The sequence below is a fragment of the Glycine max genome, chromosome 13 (assembly GCF_000004515.6).
Source record: "Glycine max cultivar Williams 82 chromosome 13, Glycine_max_v4.0, whole genome shotgun sequence".
Classification (NCBI taxonomy): domain Eukaryota; kingdom Viridiplantae; phylum Streptophyta; class Magnoliopsida; order Fabales; family Fabaceae; genus Glycine; species Glycine max.
The window spans coordinates 38948264-38968258 of record NC_038249.2 but is presented as its reverse complement, the minus strand read 5'-3'; the positions used below and the strand labels follow the sequence as shown (position 1 = coordinate 38968258).

The 19995-nt window shown below is 32.9% G+C and overlaps 1 protein-coding gene across 1 annotated transcript; it reads left to right on the top strand.

Moving 5' to 3' along the window:
• Positions 1-1274: 1274 nt before the first annotated feature.
• LOC100806160 (two pore calcium channel protein 1B) lies at positions 1275-19977 on the top strand. The gene is made up of 24 exons (XM_006594788.4): positions 1275-1823; positions 2830-2973; positions 3097-3204; positions 3916-4011; positions 5010-5140; positions 6058-6118; positions 6330-6496; positions 6607-6712; positions 6911-6988; positions 8412-8473; positions 10077-10149; positions 10249-10314; positions 10424-10564; positions 11454-11511; positions 12291-12398; positions 12733-12799; positions 15390-15558; positions 15702-15766; positions 16334-16424; positions 17167-17253; positions 17807-17884; positions 19023-19060; positions 19362-19470; positions 19588-19977. The coding sequence occupies exons 1-23, from the start codon at positions 1698-1700 to the stop codon at positions 19456-19458; spliced, it is 2217 nt and encodes a 738-aa protein (XP_006594851.1). The 5' UTR covers positions 1275-1697; the 3' UTR covers positions 19459-19470; positions 19588-19977.
• The last annotated feature ends 18 nt before the right edge of the window (positions 19978-19995 follow it).

Below are 19995 nucleotides of genomic sequence, written 5' to 3'. Positions count from 1 at the left end.
CATGATATCATTGTTAAAAAAAATGTCTCTCAAGAGATATTACTCGAACTTTAATCATAGTTCACAACTAAGTTAGTTAAATAGAATATATGGGTTGTTGTAAACTAATTCCTCTTATTAAGTGTGTTTAATTATTACAAATAAACAAATTCAAAACTTAAAAATATTCTGAGTGTCATGAAAATAAATCTCAATTAATTCATTTCTTTAATGTTATTATTTTAAAAATAACATTAAGTTAATTTAAATGTGAGCACCAACTCTTATAAATATCATTAATTTAAGATAGTTTAAAAAATATATTTTTTATATGAAATAAAAAATTAAATGAATTTAACGAACATTTTTAGTCTGTGTTGAAATAAGTATTTTTTTTAATTGAGCCCATATAAATAAAACAACACTACACACATAAATAGTAAAAAATGAATATAATATGGTTTAAAATCTCTTGTTTACATGTATGAAAACATCTCAATAAATATTTATCATCTTAAGTATTTTGGATAAAATTTGAAAAATCATTCTTACTTAAGTTTTTTTTTTAAAAACTTTAAAAAAACACCCCAATACAATTTTTTTTAACAAACTTAAAAAGACTCTTACTATTACAATAATTACATGACTTCCATCTCAATTTTTTTTAATCCAATAAAAACTTATTTATTTATACACATTAACTAGAGATCAAATTCATGATCACGTACCTAAAAAAAATTATTTATCAACCATATAATGTGATATGGATACATTCATCTCATTTGAGTTAGTGTTTTTTCTTATCACAAAGACTCTTTTTTACAATAGTGATGAATGACTTCATTCACTAATATAACTTAATCTTTACCTATCTCCATATTATGTTACCGTGAATTTTTTAATTTCCAAGTGTCATGCGTGCGACATCCAATGATATGTTTGGAACACTTGTCTCTATTGAGCAAATTACACCCAATCCACTATCACAATGACGCCAGGCATTCTGATAACGAGAGACATAAAACAATTCTTAATTCTCTTAAATAAAAGACGAACTTATAATTAGTACTACTACTTAATAAAATCAAGGATCTGCCAAATTAGTGTTCTAACATATTTATTATAAAAATAAAAATTATAAAAAAAAACGCAAAGAAAATCGTAAAAAACGTAATTTTATACATTTTTTTATTTAACCAGTTTGAATGGAATAGTATTAGCATCTGCCTAAAATCAATAATAAAAATTCAGGTTTGTGTAATAAATATACTAGCAATCAAAATTCAAACGTGGTAGTAAATGAGCAAAACAAAAAGGACAGGGAAGGTGTGAATTGAAAGAAGGTGGCAGGCACGGTCTTTGACTTTGCAATGTAGAATATCCAGTGTTGAAGCAGGCACGCGATACGTGGAATAATCGTGGACAGCTTGGATCGGAATCAAGGGTGTGATGTGGTCACACCCCAATCACATCACAATCATCACTTGGTTTCTCGATATACTCAAAGAATAGCACTGGTGTATGCAGGATCTTCCTTTCCATATGGTCGTTATTTCGTGTGCAAAGAGCGTGATCCCAAAGCATTCTTCAACTGGATGAGGATCATAAATAGTAGTAGCAGCATATTCAAGATGACATAGTTGTAATAATAGTGTTTTCAGCGCGCATCACTCTTTCTTTCGCTTTCTCTCTCTTCCTCGTTCGCTTCTCTCCCCGAAATGGAGCAGTCTCTGCTGAGAGGCGAAAGCAGTGACCAGAGTAACCGGTCGCGGGGAATATTCCGGCGCTCCGATGCTATCACCTACGGCTCCAACTACGAGAAAGCCGCTGCGTTCATCGATCTGGTTCGTTCACGTTCCTCTTTTGCCTTTTCCCCAAGCTATTTCTGTGAACTCATAGTGACGATATTGTCTTTTGCAAACTGTTTATTATTATGCTTTAATTTAGCTGTTAACTGTTTTGCTTTGCAATTGCGAGCGAATTTAGTATCAGGCATTGTGCCGGAATCGATTATTGAACTTAGATAACTAGATCTTGTTGTTAATTTGCTTGTTACTGTAATTTATGAATGAAATCTGTGTCCGAATTTCTGTGTCGGACTCGTTATTGAAAACATCTTAAGAAATCGCCAATTGAATCTGTTTTGGCGACAATGTCAGTGTTATTTTTGAAGTAGAATCGCATCTTCTCTCAAGTTTTAGCTTGTCTGATTCCGCATTTGAAACCTCACTTACGCGCGTCAACTTGAAGCTACAATTTGTAGCTTCTGCATCCTTTAACTGTATTTGACACAATTTTGTGATAGCATTTTTGGAAATACGCTGAAAATAGGAGATTCACGTTTGAGATGTAGAGGCTATAACTATTAATTTCTGAAAGTCACATTTGAAACGTGGAAAATCACATCCGGAACATGAAACCAAATATGAAACATTTTGCATGAAGCAAAACCAAACACACAGTTTTGTCAGCGTCCTTCGAATTTGGAAAGTCTTGAATTATAGGGGAAGTGGTTCTGTATGTTGAAGGTAGTGTCATTGTTAATATTGCTGGTTCGTAATTCAAGAGCTACAAATTTACGAAGGATATTTGTTTTGAGGGAGATGAATAGAAGTAGGAGATGTCAAAATGAAGAGGAAGATGAAAAATATCAAAAGTAGACGAAGTAAAGTTAAAAAAAAAAACACGTTTCTCTGGGTGGGTAATGATGCTTTCTGGTGATATAATTAACTGAATTATTTCTTGCATATATTCTACTAGCTTCCCCCTTACATTGATATATATTTATTCATGTACTTTCTTTCGGGTCAGTTAACTGCTTGTTTTTCTGGTTGGAAATGCTTTATACAGGCTGAAGATGGTGTTGGTCTCCCTGAGGAAATTCTCGACTCACCAAACTTCCAAAATTACATAAGATTTTACTTTATATTCAATAAATGCAATCTAATCTGGTCTCTTAGTTATTTTGCTTTGATAGTCCTGAATTTCCTGGAGGTTAGTAGTGACAAGCTCCTTATGAACTTTACTTCCTGTTAATTTTATTTGAGGCTTTCAGGCTAAAGAAAATGAAAATAAAATAGAAAGAAGGTATTTCATAATTTACTTTACTTGGTACAGAAACCTCTATGGTGTAAAAAGCTTACCACAAATTCCTGCAACGATAGAGAGTATTTCTATTTGGGACAATTGCCATATCTAACAGATGCAGAATGTCTTATTTATGAGGTAAGAGTTCAGTGCTTCAGACACCATTACTTTTTATTGGGTAAATTATTGACGAACCTTTTAGTTGTTGTTGTCACTTTGAAAATGGTGATTACCTTTGGTAATATTTGTCAATCACAAGGTGAAATTAAGTTACTTATTTGGCTACATTTTGAAATTAAAGTGAAACAGCTAATACTACCTGTCTATGCCATTATCTTATTTACTTCAATGTCTCATTATGGATATTTTGGTATGTTTAATTGTTAAGTAAGGATTCTGGGGTGATAAAGCAAGTGTAGGCTCCAAATTATCCTTCCACTGTGTACATGAAACATACTACATCATTTTGTTACTTTGATGTTTTTCTTTTGTTATTTATGCATATCTGCTGGGACTTTCTTTTTTCTTTGGTGCTTTGGTACTTGGTAGTAGTTGTTTCAATGGGATTTGTTATTTATGCACATCTGCAAAAACTTTTTCTCATTTTTTAGCCAATTTGGTTTGACGTGTCATTTTTTCCCTTCCTTTTAAGGAGGGCTTCTTATCCTCTCATCAGGTGTACATTCTATCTTTCCTTTCTAAGAAGTTTTTCTTCTTTTATTAAGAAAAAATGGGAAATGGTATGGGAATATTGGTGTGATCTGTGTGGGGTTGTTGAATTGTCCTTGTATTCATTTCTCAGCTATCTGTATAGTTTATTGCCTTACGTGAGCTTTTTCTGTGTAACAGGGAATAACTCTTGTTTTGCTAATCATACATACATTCTTCCCATTGTCATACGAAGGATCCCACATATATTGGAAAAATACTATTAATCAATTGAAGGTATGTTGCTTCAAGATCCTACTAAAGAATATAATACGGTAGGAGAAAACAAAGCTTTATCAGCTCTATATGTCAACAATGTTACTTTTGAGGACCAAATTTTGAACTAAGGATTAGGCCTTTGGAAGTTAGGGTTGCTCAAGACCTAACCTGTCCCAGGCAAAAGCTATCAGGGCCAGGTTTGGGTTCTGAAATTTAGACTTAGCATAGTTTTCTGTCGGGATCAGGTCACACTTTGGGTTGACTTGGCTCGACCAAATGTTACATATTATTTGAAGAGATAATTTCTTGTGTAAATTAAGGATAAATTATAAAACTTCTTGACTTAAATTAATACATTATGCATAACATGATAGTGTTTTTACATTTGATACAATTATATGTTTATAAAATATTTGTTTACACACACATATTTTGAAACATCTCTAGTTTTAGTTCCGTTCTAAATTCTTAAGACACTGCCATGCATAATTTCTAAATTTGTACATTCCATATTTTGGGTCTGCCCTATCCTGACCAGATCACCAGTTGTTTTGGGCCAATATTGACCTGGTCCAATCCAGCCCATGACACTCCTACTAGTTGGCTTTTCGATGTCCGGACTCCAAAGCTCCAAATTATTTCTCAAGAAGATTTTTTTTCTTCTCAATTTAAAGAATGGGTTGGTTATTGGTGTTAAATTTTCCATATGCATTCTAGAGGAGTAAAGATTCCTAATTCTCCTATTAAATTTGGAAGACAAATTAGTAGAATCAAACATAAATAAACGAGGGTCTAGTTGAGGGGCTTTTCTGTCAAGATTCCTAGATGGAAGTTCCAGACAGTTCTAAAACCTTGAGTTCAGTTGAATTTTTGTTTTGGGGGTTGGTTAAGAGTAGATAATAAGTAAGAAGGCCTTTGAAAAAGAGGATATCCCTCACCCAAATTTCTTCATAAAATCTAATCCAAAGCACCCATATCTGTAGTTTACTAATAAATTAATTTGTTGGTATTTCCAGGTTTTCTCTCTATTAGTGCTTGTTGCTGATGTGCTGCTCTATGCCCTTTTCTTGTCTCCACTGGCTTTTGATTTTCTACCTTTCAGAATTGCACCTTATATCAGAGTTGTTCTTTTTGTTCTGAATATTAGGTATTGCCTGCCCTATCTCAACTTTTTGTTTTCCTTTGGAGTAAATATACTATTGCTGATTGTATCTTTTGGACCTGTGCTTGAAATTTTTAATAATCATTGTTTTACTGCTTCAAATTTATAAACTCTAGTTATTATATTTGCACAAGACAGGACTGGAGGATAATTGAAGGGACAAAGATAGAATTGAGTAGGATATAACATATCTTTGATGTACTCTATCTGTTATGTTGATAATTAAATGTGCCCTTCCACCTAGTAGGTGTTGACTGGCAGCATGTACTGTTGTTTATGATATTGAAGATCCCTTGGCTATCAAACATTTTGGATTTTGGATATTGAAGAGGGTCTTTGTCAATATACATAAGAGTTTGCAGGGTAGATGTATTACAGAATAGAATTTTCCTCAGTGTCTAATTTTATAATTTGTTCTAGTGGGAGAGTCAGTTCAACTTTTTTCTGATATCAATTTTTAAAAAATTCCTGTTACTGAAAATTTAATTTCTAAAATGGAGGGACATTTTTTACATGATCAGCACAAGAAATTGATCTGTTTTGTGGAGGCTTAGTGGAGAGCTAAAATCTCTGTTTTATGGAGACCAAGTGATCAAAAGTTTGATCCTTGCCACTTTAATTATTTAAACTATAATTTAGGACAAATTGTGCTTGTCTTGTACTTTGTACACACTTCAGTCCTTAAGGGCTTTCACCATTTCGTGTGTGGTGACAGGTTAAGCTTTAGGTTGATTTGGTTCTCTTCTCAGAACTAACGTTTAATAATTTTTTATTTGATGTTACTTACAATGGTTCACATGTATTACAATTTGAAATTCTTGTATGTTCATTATTCAGCCAAAAGAAAAATTCTGTACAACCTATTTTTGATAGCCAAATTCTTCATTTGAACTTGATGTCAGGGAGCTACGAGAAACCATCACTATCTTGGTTGGGATGCTTGACACATACTTAAATGTCTTGGTTAGTTCACTTTCATGTTGTTCTCCTTGGCCTTGCTCTTTGTTGTTCCTGTTTGCAACTCTTACTATCTTACAACAATGTACATCAGTACATGCCATTTTACATTCAAAATTTATTTTCTTTCACTTGAATGCTACATTAGGATTATTTCAATTTGTTATAATCAACACTCTTATCAGACTGTGTGCTGTCAAATTCTCATGCATTGCAGGCTTTGTGGCTTCTGTTTCTTCTTTTTGCTAGTTGGGTGGCATATGTGTTTTTTGAGGATACAATACAGGGGAAAACAGTATTCACTTCCTATGGTACTACGTTGTATCAGCTATTTCTTTTATTTACCACATCCAATAATCCAGATGTTTGGGTTCCTGCATACAAGTAAGAGTTTGAATTTTATAGTTTGAATCTGCCTGTCTAGATGATTTTTGTTCTTTCTATTTGAGATATCATCAACCATCAATGCTCATAATTTTTTTTTGGCTTTTAAGGTCGTCACGTTGGTATTGCCTGTTTTTCGTACTCTTTGTGCTGGTGGGAGTTTACTTTGTTACAAACTTGATCCTTGCTGTTGTTTATGACAGTTTCAAGAGTGAGGTAAATTTGTTCATACAATTACTTCTTTTTATATAGATCTAATGATGAAGTTAGGTGAAAGTATTGAACCTGTGTTGATCTTTTTCCTATTTAGCTACCCAACCTAGAATATATTAGAAGAGTTTTGATGTATATCATGTACTCTAGGATGGATATTCAAACAAATGACAACAATGCTCAAATATTCTTTTGTTGTAGCTTGTAAAACAAGTTTTTGAGAAGGATCGTTTGAGAAGAACTATGTTGGACAAAGCTTTTGATCTCTTGGATACGCATGTAAGTGTAATTTTCCATGTTTTAGTTGACTATTCCATTGTCAGACATAGCTACCGCGCAGATGTCAAAACAACTATGTTTTATTTTTTTAATGATTTTGATATGTGATTAGTGATAGCTATAAGAGCATGAAAGTTCTTTATTTTCCCTTATTTCTTCTGGTGGGATTTGCTTTTATATTCTTTGATATCCAGTAGAAAATTTGTTTTTACTCCCTTTATGTTAAAAGAGAAGAAATATAATATTATTCACACACACACACACACGCATATAAGAAGTTCATGGGAGAATAAATTAAATTTATGAAATTAAGATTGACCTTTATCTTTAATAACAACATAATGTTCAATCTTTCTGGTGAGGAGGACCAAATTGTGCATCAGTTGTAGTATATGCAATAACTGCGAAATGTCTCAAGGAGGTTACAACTTGTAAACTGATAACTGTAAATGCTCTCAAGTTTCATTTTAAATGACATGAAAATTAGAGGCATTTATTTGATTTCTACCCATTCCAACTCTGAATAAAATATCATGAGAGATTTTAAAGTGATTTGAAACTTGACTCTTTATATTTGTTATTGTTCAGAGGAGTGAATTCTGGTTTAGATTATAAAATACAAAGAATAAAAGGAGTAAATGTTTTTTTTTTCTTTAGTTGATCGAGAATTAAACAGTCTGAAAATATTCTTTTTTTTATCTCAGAAGTCAGGATATTTTGTCTGATGTGTGATGACTGATGAGTATCAAGTTGGAATTTACTTTTCTCTTTCAAAGAACCACTGAAATTATAACTATAAATCGTTGAGAGAAGACTGAGGAAATGTTTTGAGCAAACGATCACTCTGGTCCCTGAATTTGAAGGGCGTTGTCATATTAGTCCATGGTAGTTGATTCAAATTGTGAATCAAAGGACCTATTTTCCGAATCATGAATCAAATCCTATCTGAATCGTGAGATTCATGATTAATAAAATATAGTATATGCAACTAACAAAGACATAAAAGCACAAATTCATGAAGGAATCAAAATGTAGATGTTTTACGTGTGAGGACTAAAATGAAAAAAAAAAATATCAAGTGTAATGACCAAATTTTTAATTTAACCTTACTAAAATGATAATTGTTTAGATGCTAATGTCTCTACTATTAAATTGATCATGTGTGCTTGCATGCCTATAGTACTCAATATGGTGTTAAATGAGACTATGCTATAAGTATAGCATCAGGAATAAACATTGTTCTAAATAAAGATTTCATTCTATTGTATGAGGATGAAAGTAGTTGTTCTTATTCAGGTCTTCTTTTGTTCTGAATTTATGACTGCATCTATTGATTCTTTTTCTCTGCTATAGGTTTCTTTTGTGACTGAGCTACTTATTTCTATTGATTCTAAAGCTGTTTGAGATTGTTTTGTGGTCACAGAAAGTTAGTAGTCTCAACAAAAATCAATGCATTAGGCTCTTTGAGGAGCTGAACAAGTACAGGTATTACTTTATTCCCTGATGTCCATTATGCTTTCAGATTTATCATATTATTAGTTTGCCTCTTGCTCATAATGATATTGGAACTATCAGAATCAGTTTGGTATTTGTGAAAATTTATATGTATTTCTAGATAAGAATGAGGAATCTGTCAGATTTTCATGTCTCACCCTTTTATAGGCTCTGTTAATCTTTTTTCTAAACTTGGAAAGCACATGCATAGAGGGTTTTCCAGAATAGCATAGTTTTAGTTGATATATGTATGTCTTCAGTATTTAACACATGTTAGTTTGCCAAGATGGGTAAACTGGGCATCAAGGCTTTGAGGAAAATTAGGAACATTGAAGTTTTCTGTTAGCTTCCCATGCAAATTACTAGGATGACAGCTAGCAGATCGAACCCTTATTTTAAGAAAATCTTACATTGTCTAAGGCTAGAGAAATTCCATGGTTGATTTGGTTACGTTGCAATTGTTGAAGTATGTTGGAAAAACTACCTAAATTGTGGCCACCGGTAGATAGAGGGAGTGTTTTGAAAGTCCCTCATGACGAGTAACTGTGGGCAAAAAGGGACATGTTGAAGTCCCACATCTACTAAAGATAGTGCTGAGATAAACTATATAAGTGAGGAGTAATCCTCACCTTACAAGCCGGTTTTGTAAGGTTGAGTTAGGCTCATAACTCATTTTCTAACAAAGTACAAGTGCAAGTAAGAAGTCTCACATTAGATAGAGATGAACATGTTGAACAACATATAAGTGGCAAGGACATATTTATATTGGATGTAGTGTCAAGTTCACTTAAGTGGTTTTTTCATGACCAATTGATGAAAATCTTCTTGGTGTTTTATCCCCATTGTATTCCATATCAAGTGATATCAGAGCCGATGGTGTGACTTGGTGACCGACTCGGACGAGTATGGGGGCAAAGCATACCATGTGAAAGAGATCCCCTTAAGAGGGAGATTGTTGGGATGCAAGTGTGAGTAAAACTTCTCACATTGGATAGGGCTGGACATGTTGAGCAACTAATAAATGGCAAGGACCCATATACCTAATGCCTTAAGGTTTTGAGTTGGATGTGGTGTCAAGTTAACTTGTGTGGATTGCTTGTGGCTGATTGATGAAGATTTTCACTGTGTTTTACTCCCTTGTATTTCCTAATAGTAATATTTCTTTCCCTTTTCCCATTATTCCCTCTCTTGAGTCAAACATGTGCATACAGCACTTCGTATCAATCACAAAATATGTTGGAAAACAACAATTTTTGGTTTAATGATTAAGAGAAGAAGATGCTCTGCCTAAATGATGTATTGCTTGATTTGTTTCCATTTCAACTTCACAGTATTGCTGATGAAATTTAAAGAGTTACTCAGTAAGCCACTTGTTTGGCTTTCTGTATATTTGTTAGTAGTGCTGCTTATAGCTTGTCACAGTGGCTTCTGTTTTGGTTAAATGGTAATGAATTTTGTTTTCTTGGTAAACTGGCACTACATATTTTGTGATGCTAGAAGTATCAGTTATTTCACTTGTGGTTCTCAACTGGTAGCTTTCCATTATCTTCCTCCCGCTTTATGAAGGTTGAAGCGTAAATTGTGTTTTCTTTAGGACTTTGCCAAAAATCTCTCGGGAAGACTTTGAATTAATATTTGATGAGCTCGATGATAGTCATGATATAAAGGTAATATTTGTTCTTTTGTGTTTTGGCTATCTTTTATGCACATACTGATGTTTATGTGTGTAGATGCATGTTTTAATGTAAATATATTTTTTCTTTCAGATTAACAAGGATGAATTTGCGGATATTTGCAATGCCATTGCTTTAAAATTTCAGAAGGAAGATGTTGTAAGTTCAAAGACTCCAAATTTAAAATATTTGGAAGTTCATCTAGGTGTACTGTAACTAGGAAGGTGAAGATTTGTAGCTTCTGTAATACTTTCCAATTTGGTTGCAGATGTCTTACTTTGAGTATTTAGCATTCTACCATTCACCCAGCTCAAAGAGATTAAAAGAATTTGTGAGGAGTCCTATGTTTGGATACCTAGTGTCCTTTGTTCTCGTAATAAATCTGGTTGCTGTTATTATTGAGACAACGGTATGGCATGCTTTCCCTGCTAAGCAATTTATTAATTCATGTTAACCGCAGCCTGTTGTTTCGCTTGATGTGACTATATATGTTAAATATACTTGCATTTTTCAATAATGTGGTATGTAGGTGCTATTTTTCTTAAAAATCAGTAAGAATGGTGTTTAATGAATTCATTATGTACTGCAGCTTTAAGTATAGCCACAGTTCAAATGGATGATTGTTCTACTGATAGCCTGATATCAATCCTAACTTTTTTTCCAGCTTTAGTGGTCATGTGAATATTGTGAATTTTTCTATTCTCTAGTCCTCACACAAATATCAGCGTCCATGAACAAAAATGTTGAATAAGAAGCTTAAGCTGTTGTGTCTATTCAAGACAGTTTATTTTGGATAAAAGAATTAATTCATTAAAGAGAGGAAATATTAGTCTCAAAAAACATTTTCATGTGTAACGCTACTGCATCTGTAATTTTGCCATAAATTTTTGGTAACTTTTTATCTCTTGCTTCTTTTTTTATTACACCATCATTTAACTGTGATATTCAGGTAGATTATATTTGATAAATTTAGTAGTAGCTTATATGGACTCTGGAAACTAAAGAACTGATGGTTTGAATGAAATTAGCAAATGTTGTCTAAGTATGTTTATGAAAGATAATGACACTCTTAATAGATATAAAAAATGCACCTTGGTCTTGTGATTTTGAAGCATGAGATTATATTCTATAGCAGATTCTCTTATGTGGTGTGTGTGTCTGTGCTTGCAAGCATGTGCACAAATGTGTAAAGGCCTCTTCTTGTTTTTTCCAAGCTTATGTATGTCGTTATGACTCAAACTTTTGAAGGCATATGTGTATGTACATGTTGATAATTTTGTATTAATTTACAATTCCAGCTTGATATAGAAAACAATTCTGCTCAAAAGGCGTGGCAAGTGGTTGAGTTCGTTTTCGGTAAGGCATCCAAACACTGTATTTTCTTGTTATATCTTAATGTTACAGTGTGAATTCCTTTTTGTACTGAACAAAATATTGCCAATTCTTTAAGCAAAAAATATTTTCTGATAGCTTGAAGTGAGAAGTTAAGCTCTCCAGACAAAGTTTCTCTGTTTCACTATTTTCATATGCAGAAACAATTTTAAGTATAATTAATTAATTGTATCATTTTGAATATTTAAGTATGAGTTTCATATTAGTGCCAAGAGATATTTAAGAGGCAGGATCTTCAGTATAGTATGGCTTTTTCAAAATTACAGAGTTAATAAAAGACTAGAGAAAATAACGAATTCCAAATTTTGTTGATTGATAACAATAAACTATTTTTTATTGGTTTGGCATACCAAATACTTATGATTTCTGATATAGAATGATGCGTTTTAATATTATTATTTATTTAAAAGTAAAATATGTGAGACAAGGTGAGAAAAAAAGTTAGGATTAGAAGGGGGTTCATAAGAGATATGGGTTCTGAAGTACTGATGGAAAAATGACGACTGGCATGTAGAAATAACTGTAAAAGAAAGTGATGTGAAGGGTTGAGAACTGAGACTATTTTAAATCCTAGTTAATTAATTCCCTTGGTAGTTGGAGATGAAACATCCTTTTATGGAAGAAATGAGCATTCCAAGGTCAAATTACTTGAAAACTAGATAGAGCAAATCTCTCTAACCAATTTAAAATAATTTGTTAAATACTCTTACTCTCTTAGCTGATCATTCCTTGCTGTTTTTCAGGGTGGATATATGTAATAGAAATGGTTTTAAAGATTTATGCATTTGGATTTGAGAACTATTGGCGAGATGGTCAAAATCGCTTTGATTTTATTGTCACAGTGATAATTGGTAACTAATTTATGCCACTTGTTATTTTCTGTTCTTTAAACAACATATGGTTGAATGCATGCAATTTCTTCTTTTGCCTTTCCCATGAAAAAAGGTATATTTGCAGTTTGGTCTAGTTCAGTTAGAATACAACTTAAATCTGATCCAATCAGATAAAAAGCAGTTTGGATTAGATTGGATTGTTGCTGCTGTATAATCTTAGGTGTCTAGAAGCTGCTATTCTAGTTCATAATGAGTTGCATTCAATTTAGGCCCAAGAATTGAATTTTATAAGGAAACTCCAGTTTTTAAGGTCATGCTATGTTGCACTGATTGATAATTCTAAATTTTGCAGCCATTGGAGAAACTGTAACTTTTGCTGTACCTGATGATGATCTTCCTTTCATCTCAAATGGAGAATGGTATGAACTTTTACTATGAATGTTCATATGTTTCATATTTCTGTTTTTGGTTCATAATTCCAAATTACTGCATGAACATAATGCTTAATGTTACGCATTTTGGGATTTATTTCACCAAACACTCTTTCAGTCACTTTAGTGGTCTATTTCCATTTCAGATGTGAGATTCAATTATTATTACTGAGTTTGTTGAAGATCTCACATTGACTAGTGATATGGCCAAATTAAAGTATATAAGTGAGAGACAACCCTCACCTTATAAGCTAATTTTGTAGGGTTGAGTTAGGTTCAAACCCACATTCTAAGAGAGTTATTGACTAATGTTGGAGAATATTAAAGATGGATTTGTGCATTTACTAAAATTGAAGCTTTAAACAATTTATATTATTAGTTTAATACCATATAAAACATATAAAGCTGAATATTGAACTCATCTTTTGTCCATTTGTCAAATAGTGTGAATTTTAAATGGTATGTCAATATATGTTAAAGCATTTAAACTTGGAGTTTTTTTTTGTTGAAAAGTTTTCATATCTTGATTTTTTTTATCATGATTGTGTGGCGTTGAGCTGTTATAATTCTATGGTTTTCCACTTAATTATACAGATTTGATTTGTAACTGTATTTCCTTTATTTGGATAGATAATTAGGATATCTAGATTTATTCATATAGTTTGGCTTTATTCTGGGAAACTAATTATGAGCCTTAGTTTATAAAATGTATATACTTATTATACAAAGAACTATTCAAAAATAAGATTCCTGATTATTCCTTTCAACTTGCTATAGATATTCCAATTTGAGAGTCTTTTTTTTTATTCTGCATCGGCCTTAATTTCTTAGTAATCCTTGGTGCCCAGCCTCTATTGTGAGCCAGAACAGCCTTCATTGCAGGTCCCGTTTCTTCCTTTGACTCACCATCAATGTGCACCCGTACTCCATAGAAATCTTGCCTGAGTCAAGCCACCAGCCACCACTGAAACCCCTGACTGGCAATCTATCAGAGACAACCCACCAGAGAGGGCAACCAATCTATAAACCTAATATGAACTAGGAACCAACATTTGGAATAATAATGCCCAGGAATTATAAGGGGTACTTTGTAAGGCTGTAAACAGTTCAAATTTTTGAAAAAATTGAACCAAACTGAACCAAATCCCTTTGTGAAAATGGATTGCTAAACCAAACTGTTTTTTTATAAAGTGGATCAGTTTGTTTTTTCCAAATGGGTCAGTGTTTTTCTGGGTTTGGCTTGGTTCAGTTTAGTTATCTATTTCGCACTCATATATGATTCGGCTTGTTCAATTAACCAAACCAAATGGTTTTTATAAAGCAGTTAAATTCGGCTTTTCCTCAAAATGGTTTTGTTTTTTGTAAAATTGTTCAGTTTGGTTTTGGATTAGTTCAATTCGATTATTTTTTTTTTTGCACACCACCAGACCTCTTACTTTGCCCATGTATCCTATTCCTAATGTTCATCCACTAATTTTATTTTATTTTCCAAACTTCATCTTCTAAGCTGTGAAGCACGAACTTTGGACACGACACGGACACTCTAACAATGCTAATGTCTAAAATATAGGACACGGGGACACATCATACACACACAATGAGAAAACTCTAATAAAAGGAAATATAAGTTCTATAACAAAATATCTAAATTGATAACAAGCCTCAACAAAGGGCTAGAGACATTATTTTTGGTACTACTTTGTATTATATTTTATGTATTTTTTCTAAAAGTTAAAAAGTGAATAATTTTTAATAATATTAATGTGGATCGGAAGGTGTTGGTTTGAGTGTTTGAGCTACGTAAAGATGTCGGCTTAAATATCCAAGCTAACAAAAAAATAGTTTTTAATTGGACACTCAATTAAAAGGGCTAGACATGTGTTAGACAAGTGTCAGTGTTGATGTCAGAAATGTGTCCGATACAACGACGCTTCGAACAAGAGAAGTGTTAGTGCTTCATAGGTTCTAAGTGTCCAGTCCTCACACGTGGGAGTGTTGGTAGGGTTCCACACCAGCTGGGTATTTGAACAAAGTATCCCTTATATATGTTGAACAATCCCCCCTCTTTGAGTTTACTTTTGGGTTTGAGTTAAGCTTAATCCATTCTCAATTCTAATTATGTCGGATTTATGTTGCTTTCATTATCATAGTCACGAATTAAATATAATTTTCCATGGCATCATTATTATCTTATGGGAAAGAGGCATTGTTTTCAGGTTCTCATTATTGATCCAACTCTAACACTAATTTCTCATTGTGGATTATCGTTATTATTATTTGTGCTTTCCTTAAAGGACATGGTTTGTCTAAATTTAATAGATGCTAATGTTAACCTATGTATTTTGGTGTGCCATATCAAGTTTCATTTTCTTTAAAAAAAAATAGGATGTAGCAATTCTTAAAGTTAGAATTTAAGAAAAAGAAAAGTTTGATATAGGATCCATTTTCTTTACTAGCACGTCTGAAAGATAGTATATTCATTTGAAGATGGGAAGTTGTGCCAATAATGTTTGGCCATTGGTTTTGTAGCATTTATTTGAAGATGCTATTACACATTGCTTTCCCTGTCCCCTTACAGGATTCGTTACCTTCTTCTTGCAAGAATGTTGAGATTAATAAGGATCCTAATGTATGTCAAGCGATACCGAGCCTTTGTGGCAACTTTCTTGACTCTCATACCAAGTTTGATGCCATACCTAGGGATCATATTTTGTACCTTGTGTATTTATTGTTCAATTGGTGTACAGGTGAGTGAAATGCTAGTAGTGGTTGGTTGATCATTTTCTACATAGATTTACAAGTTAAATTGAGGATTTATTTTCCTTTTCTATGCCAATGATCCAATTCTTTTTTCTAATAAAGTTTCTTCTCTTCTACTCTGTATGTGCAGATTTTTGGTGGAATCGTTAATGCTGGAAACCCCGAATTGGAATTAACAGCTCTTGCTGAAAATGAGTATCTTTTGATAATCTATAAAATTGTCTCCTTTAAGCCTTTCATGGTTGGTTTGATCCAGTAATAGTTACTCCCTCTGGTCTCTATTATAAGCAACAAAAGTCACTTATTTTTTGGTCTCAAATATAAGCAAAAGTTAACTAACTTTGCCTTATTTTATGAGACTATCTTCAAAATGTCCTTCATTCAATAGGGCCAAAGACTTTTTAATGCTTGATATTAAGTTCCAATGAATGGCAGTTTAGGGGAAAAAAAGCTTATTTTTGTTGTGGGATTAACAGAATTTAATGAAATTAACTAATTTATTGATAAGTGTGAAATCATTTTTTTTTTTTTTTGCTTATAATAGAGACCGGGGGGAGTTTGTATCTTCCTTCACACCTGAGCAAATTTGAAGCTCATATTTTCATTATGTTCACTAAACATGGCATTTTTTCTTGAGGGTGAAGGTGGGGTTTGGTCAACATCCTGGTGTGAATTTAAATCTTGGCATATATATTGCTTCTGAAATGGAACCATTTCTAGGGTATATGTTGTTCTTGGAGTATCATTCTTGACAGAAAATAGCTATTTGGTTTTCAATTTCAATGATTACCCAAATGGAATTGTGACACTTTTCAATTTTCTTGTCACGGCAACCTGGGACGAAGTTATGACGGTATGTGCTCTGTCACCTATCCTTTTTGACTTGCAATGTGATCTTTTGGTTTTTCATAATGGAATAAGTCTATTAGTTGTTGCACTGGCGGCCATTGTTATGCGATATATATTCCTAAGTTTGCATAACAATTTGTCTCGGTTAGTTTTCTGGTCCCGGTAGTATTTTATTGAAAATCAATAACAACAAAGCCTTATCTCACTAGGTGAAGTCGACTACATGGATCACAAGACGTCATTTGGCTTGGTTAAAGACTAATGTTATCCTTTGACCTCTTCCTGCAATGTTCTTCTTGGCCTCTCTCTCCTCTTCTTCATGGGACTAAAAATAATATGCCAAATATTTGAATTTAATAAATTTAATTCATCAGTAGGTCCCTGAATTTTTGGGAATGTTTAATTAAACTAAAAAAAATTGTAATTATGACCTTGATTTAGTAAAATTTTTGCAATTGAGTCCCTGGAGTTTGTTTATGGCAGCATGAAACTATAAGAAAAATAACAAATTTGTGCATTGTTCATTCAGTGCTGGGTTGTTTGTAAAGCACTATTATTGAAATTAACAACAATCTAAAATACGTATAAATTACTTGCTGCATTTGAGTAGTGTCATATTATAGGATGTTTATTCACTTCCGTTAGTTGTTGCAATCAATTGTTATATGAAATCTTTATCTACGTTATTGTCAAATTATGACTTCAATATGCACTTACCTCATAGATTCAGTGGTTTTCTGTTTCAGAGCTACAAGGAATTAACTGGGACTTCTTGGACTTATTTGTACTTCATTAGCTTCTACTTAATTACTGTTTTGCTGCTTTTGAACTTGGTATGGTTTACTCTGTCCTTATTTAATGCATTATAATTCCATTGTCAATTTTATGGAATACAAATTATATCTCAGGAATGAAAACATTGTGAAGTTACAGTGTTTCTCATATGGACATGCACAATTCTAATTCTTTACAATTAATACAACTTCTAAAATTTATTTAATAGAAAACAGTAATAAGAAATCTTTTTGTTGAGATCCCACTTAATAACTTATAAAGGCTCAAGACAATTCTTACCTCATGAGCTAGTTTCTAGGATTGAGTTAGGTCCAACCCAAACTCAAGATTGCATATCATGGATCTGATATTGAGCCACCTGAACAGTCCAAAAATCTACATGACTCCACAACTCTTCCAATATCAACTTAGGCAATTCTTTCCTCATGAGCTAACTTATGGGGTTGAGTTAGGCCCAACCCAAACTAAAAAATATTTTTATGAAGGGAATGAAATTGCCTGGATTTTTATACCACAGCCTAAATTGTACCGTCTTAACACATTGTTTATGTTTAATAAGTTAGAAATGATCCTGCCTTTCCTGCATTTCAGATTATTGCTTTTGTCTTGGAGGCATTCTTTGCCGAAATGGAACTTGAGTCATCAGAAACTTGTGAAGGAAATGGCAAGGTTTGTATTTAATCATGAACTCTTACCAATAAGGAATTATAAATTGCGGAGTCTTTCAAACAGCCATGTTTAAGCATTAACTAATAAATGATATGTAGTTCAGTTAGTAAATAAAATTTTAAACGGTTGCACCTAATTGTAGAGTGTTTCATATCAAATGCAATGATTGGAAACAAATACTGTAAACTTTGTAATTCTTATCATGTTTTTAAATCAGTGATTACTTCTTACTACTCCTGGAAAATAGCAAACTTATTTTTCATTGTTAGTTGTGACGGAAAAAAAATCAGCACTTGTGAGTAATGATACTCACACATGACCACTGACTCCTCTGTCAGCCACATGAAAACAAACTGAGCTTCACTGCAACTTTTTCTGAATTGCTGTAATTATCCTCATGCCTCACCATATGCAACAATCATTATCCTAATATTATTGATGGATGTGTGTGAAAGATGCTTTGTTAATTTTCGTGAATAATGGGTATCAATGAAACTTGAATTTGAACCCAGAATATTTTTACTCTTACTTGGATACTGCTTATTACTTGATTCTAAAGCAAATGTCCACATTACAAACTTTCAGTGCTCCATAGATAATTTTGTACAGTCTCTTTTTAAATGTAAAAGTAACTTTTTGATTTCTACATGATTTGTTTCTAATGGGAACTGAGATCCAAGTAGTTTAGGAAGGACCCGTTAATGGAATATGAATTGGTGTCAATTATTATTTGGAGTGTGACAGAAAATGACTTATTTTGTGTACGTGATTCTGTAGTAGTTTTGTATTAGAAACTGCATGATAGTAGTTATTCATAGAAAATAACTGATGATTGTTATGTATTAGGATTATTTCTTATAGTAGGGAAAGTGTGTTGTTAACTTGTTATTTGCTGTTTGTGGGCAGACAAACACTATTTGTAGGAGACTTTTGTCTTTAGAACAGCAAGTGTGTTGTTATATTATGTGATTTCTATGTTTAGTATTATACTTTATTGGTTTATTAATTGGTGTTTTATCAGTTTCTGATTGTTCTTAACGCCATTAGTACATACACGTTCAGATTGGTTGTTAACTTTACATAAATAGCGTTAACAAGATGTTCTAAATCTCACTCTATATTTGCCATCTCTGTGCAGGAAGTTGAAGGAGATAAATATCGAAAGCGATCTATTGGGTATGTATATAGCTGTCAATGTTTGTTTGCACAATAAGCTGCTTCTTTTATACTGATCAAAGACCAACTCATCCTAACAGGCTGCCTGAAACAAAAGCCCTTTGGCTTGAAGTGTATTCAACGCACAGGCCATTATACCTTGTGCCTAATTTAATTTAGAGGAATGAATTAATGATTGACTTCCTATCAACTTAATCATGATCTAATACCTTGTGAAAGACAAATTGAACCTAGAAGCTAATGTTAGTTGAAGTCAAATTGATGGTGGTCTTATACCCTTAACAATATTGGTTTGCTGCAGCACAAAAACACGAAGCCAGAGGGTTGATGCTCTTCTTCATCATATGCTGAGTGCTGAATTGTGTCAAAATGAGCCTTCCAGTACACAAACTTCATAAATCATTTTGCAGGTAAAACAGTTAAGCTTCACAATGCCATTCTGTAATCTTTGTTGTTTTATTTATTTTTAATACTAAAAAGTCGGGTGAGTTGAGTTCTGGGACTCATGTAATCTTTGTTGTTAACAGAATGCACGAAGGAGCCCACCTCATTCTGATCTTTCATGTGGTTTGCATCTCGTGTGGGTGTACCGTACGGTAGACAAGAGAGCATGCAAACATATAGTAATTTGCATTTCCCTTGTTTGTGGAAAAAGCACGTTATCAATTCTGTGCTGAATGAAATTATTAAATCATAAAGTGGCAGGATGCTATATTCCACGGGACTACTAGATATCTGTCTTTTTTATTTGGTACATCGATATCTATCTTGTTAGTCTGTGTTGTAATGGCAACTTTTTTTTTTAATCTGCCAGGGTTTGATTTTTGCATTTATATACTATCAATACAGTTTGGTAGCTGCGCAAACTGTTTGTAAGTTATCTTAACGTAGCTGTTTGGTGCAACCGTTCAAGGACATATGTGATATGTGCTTGG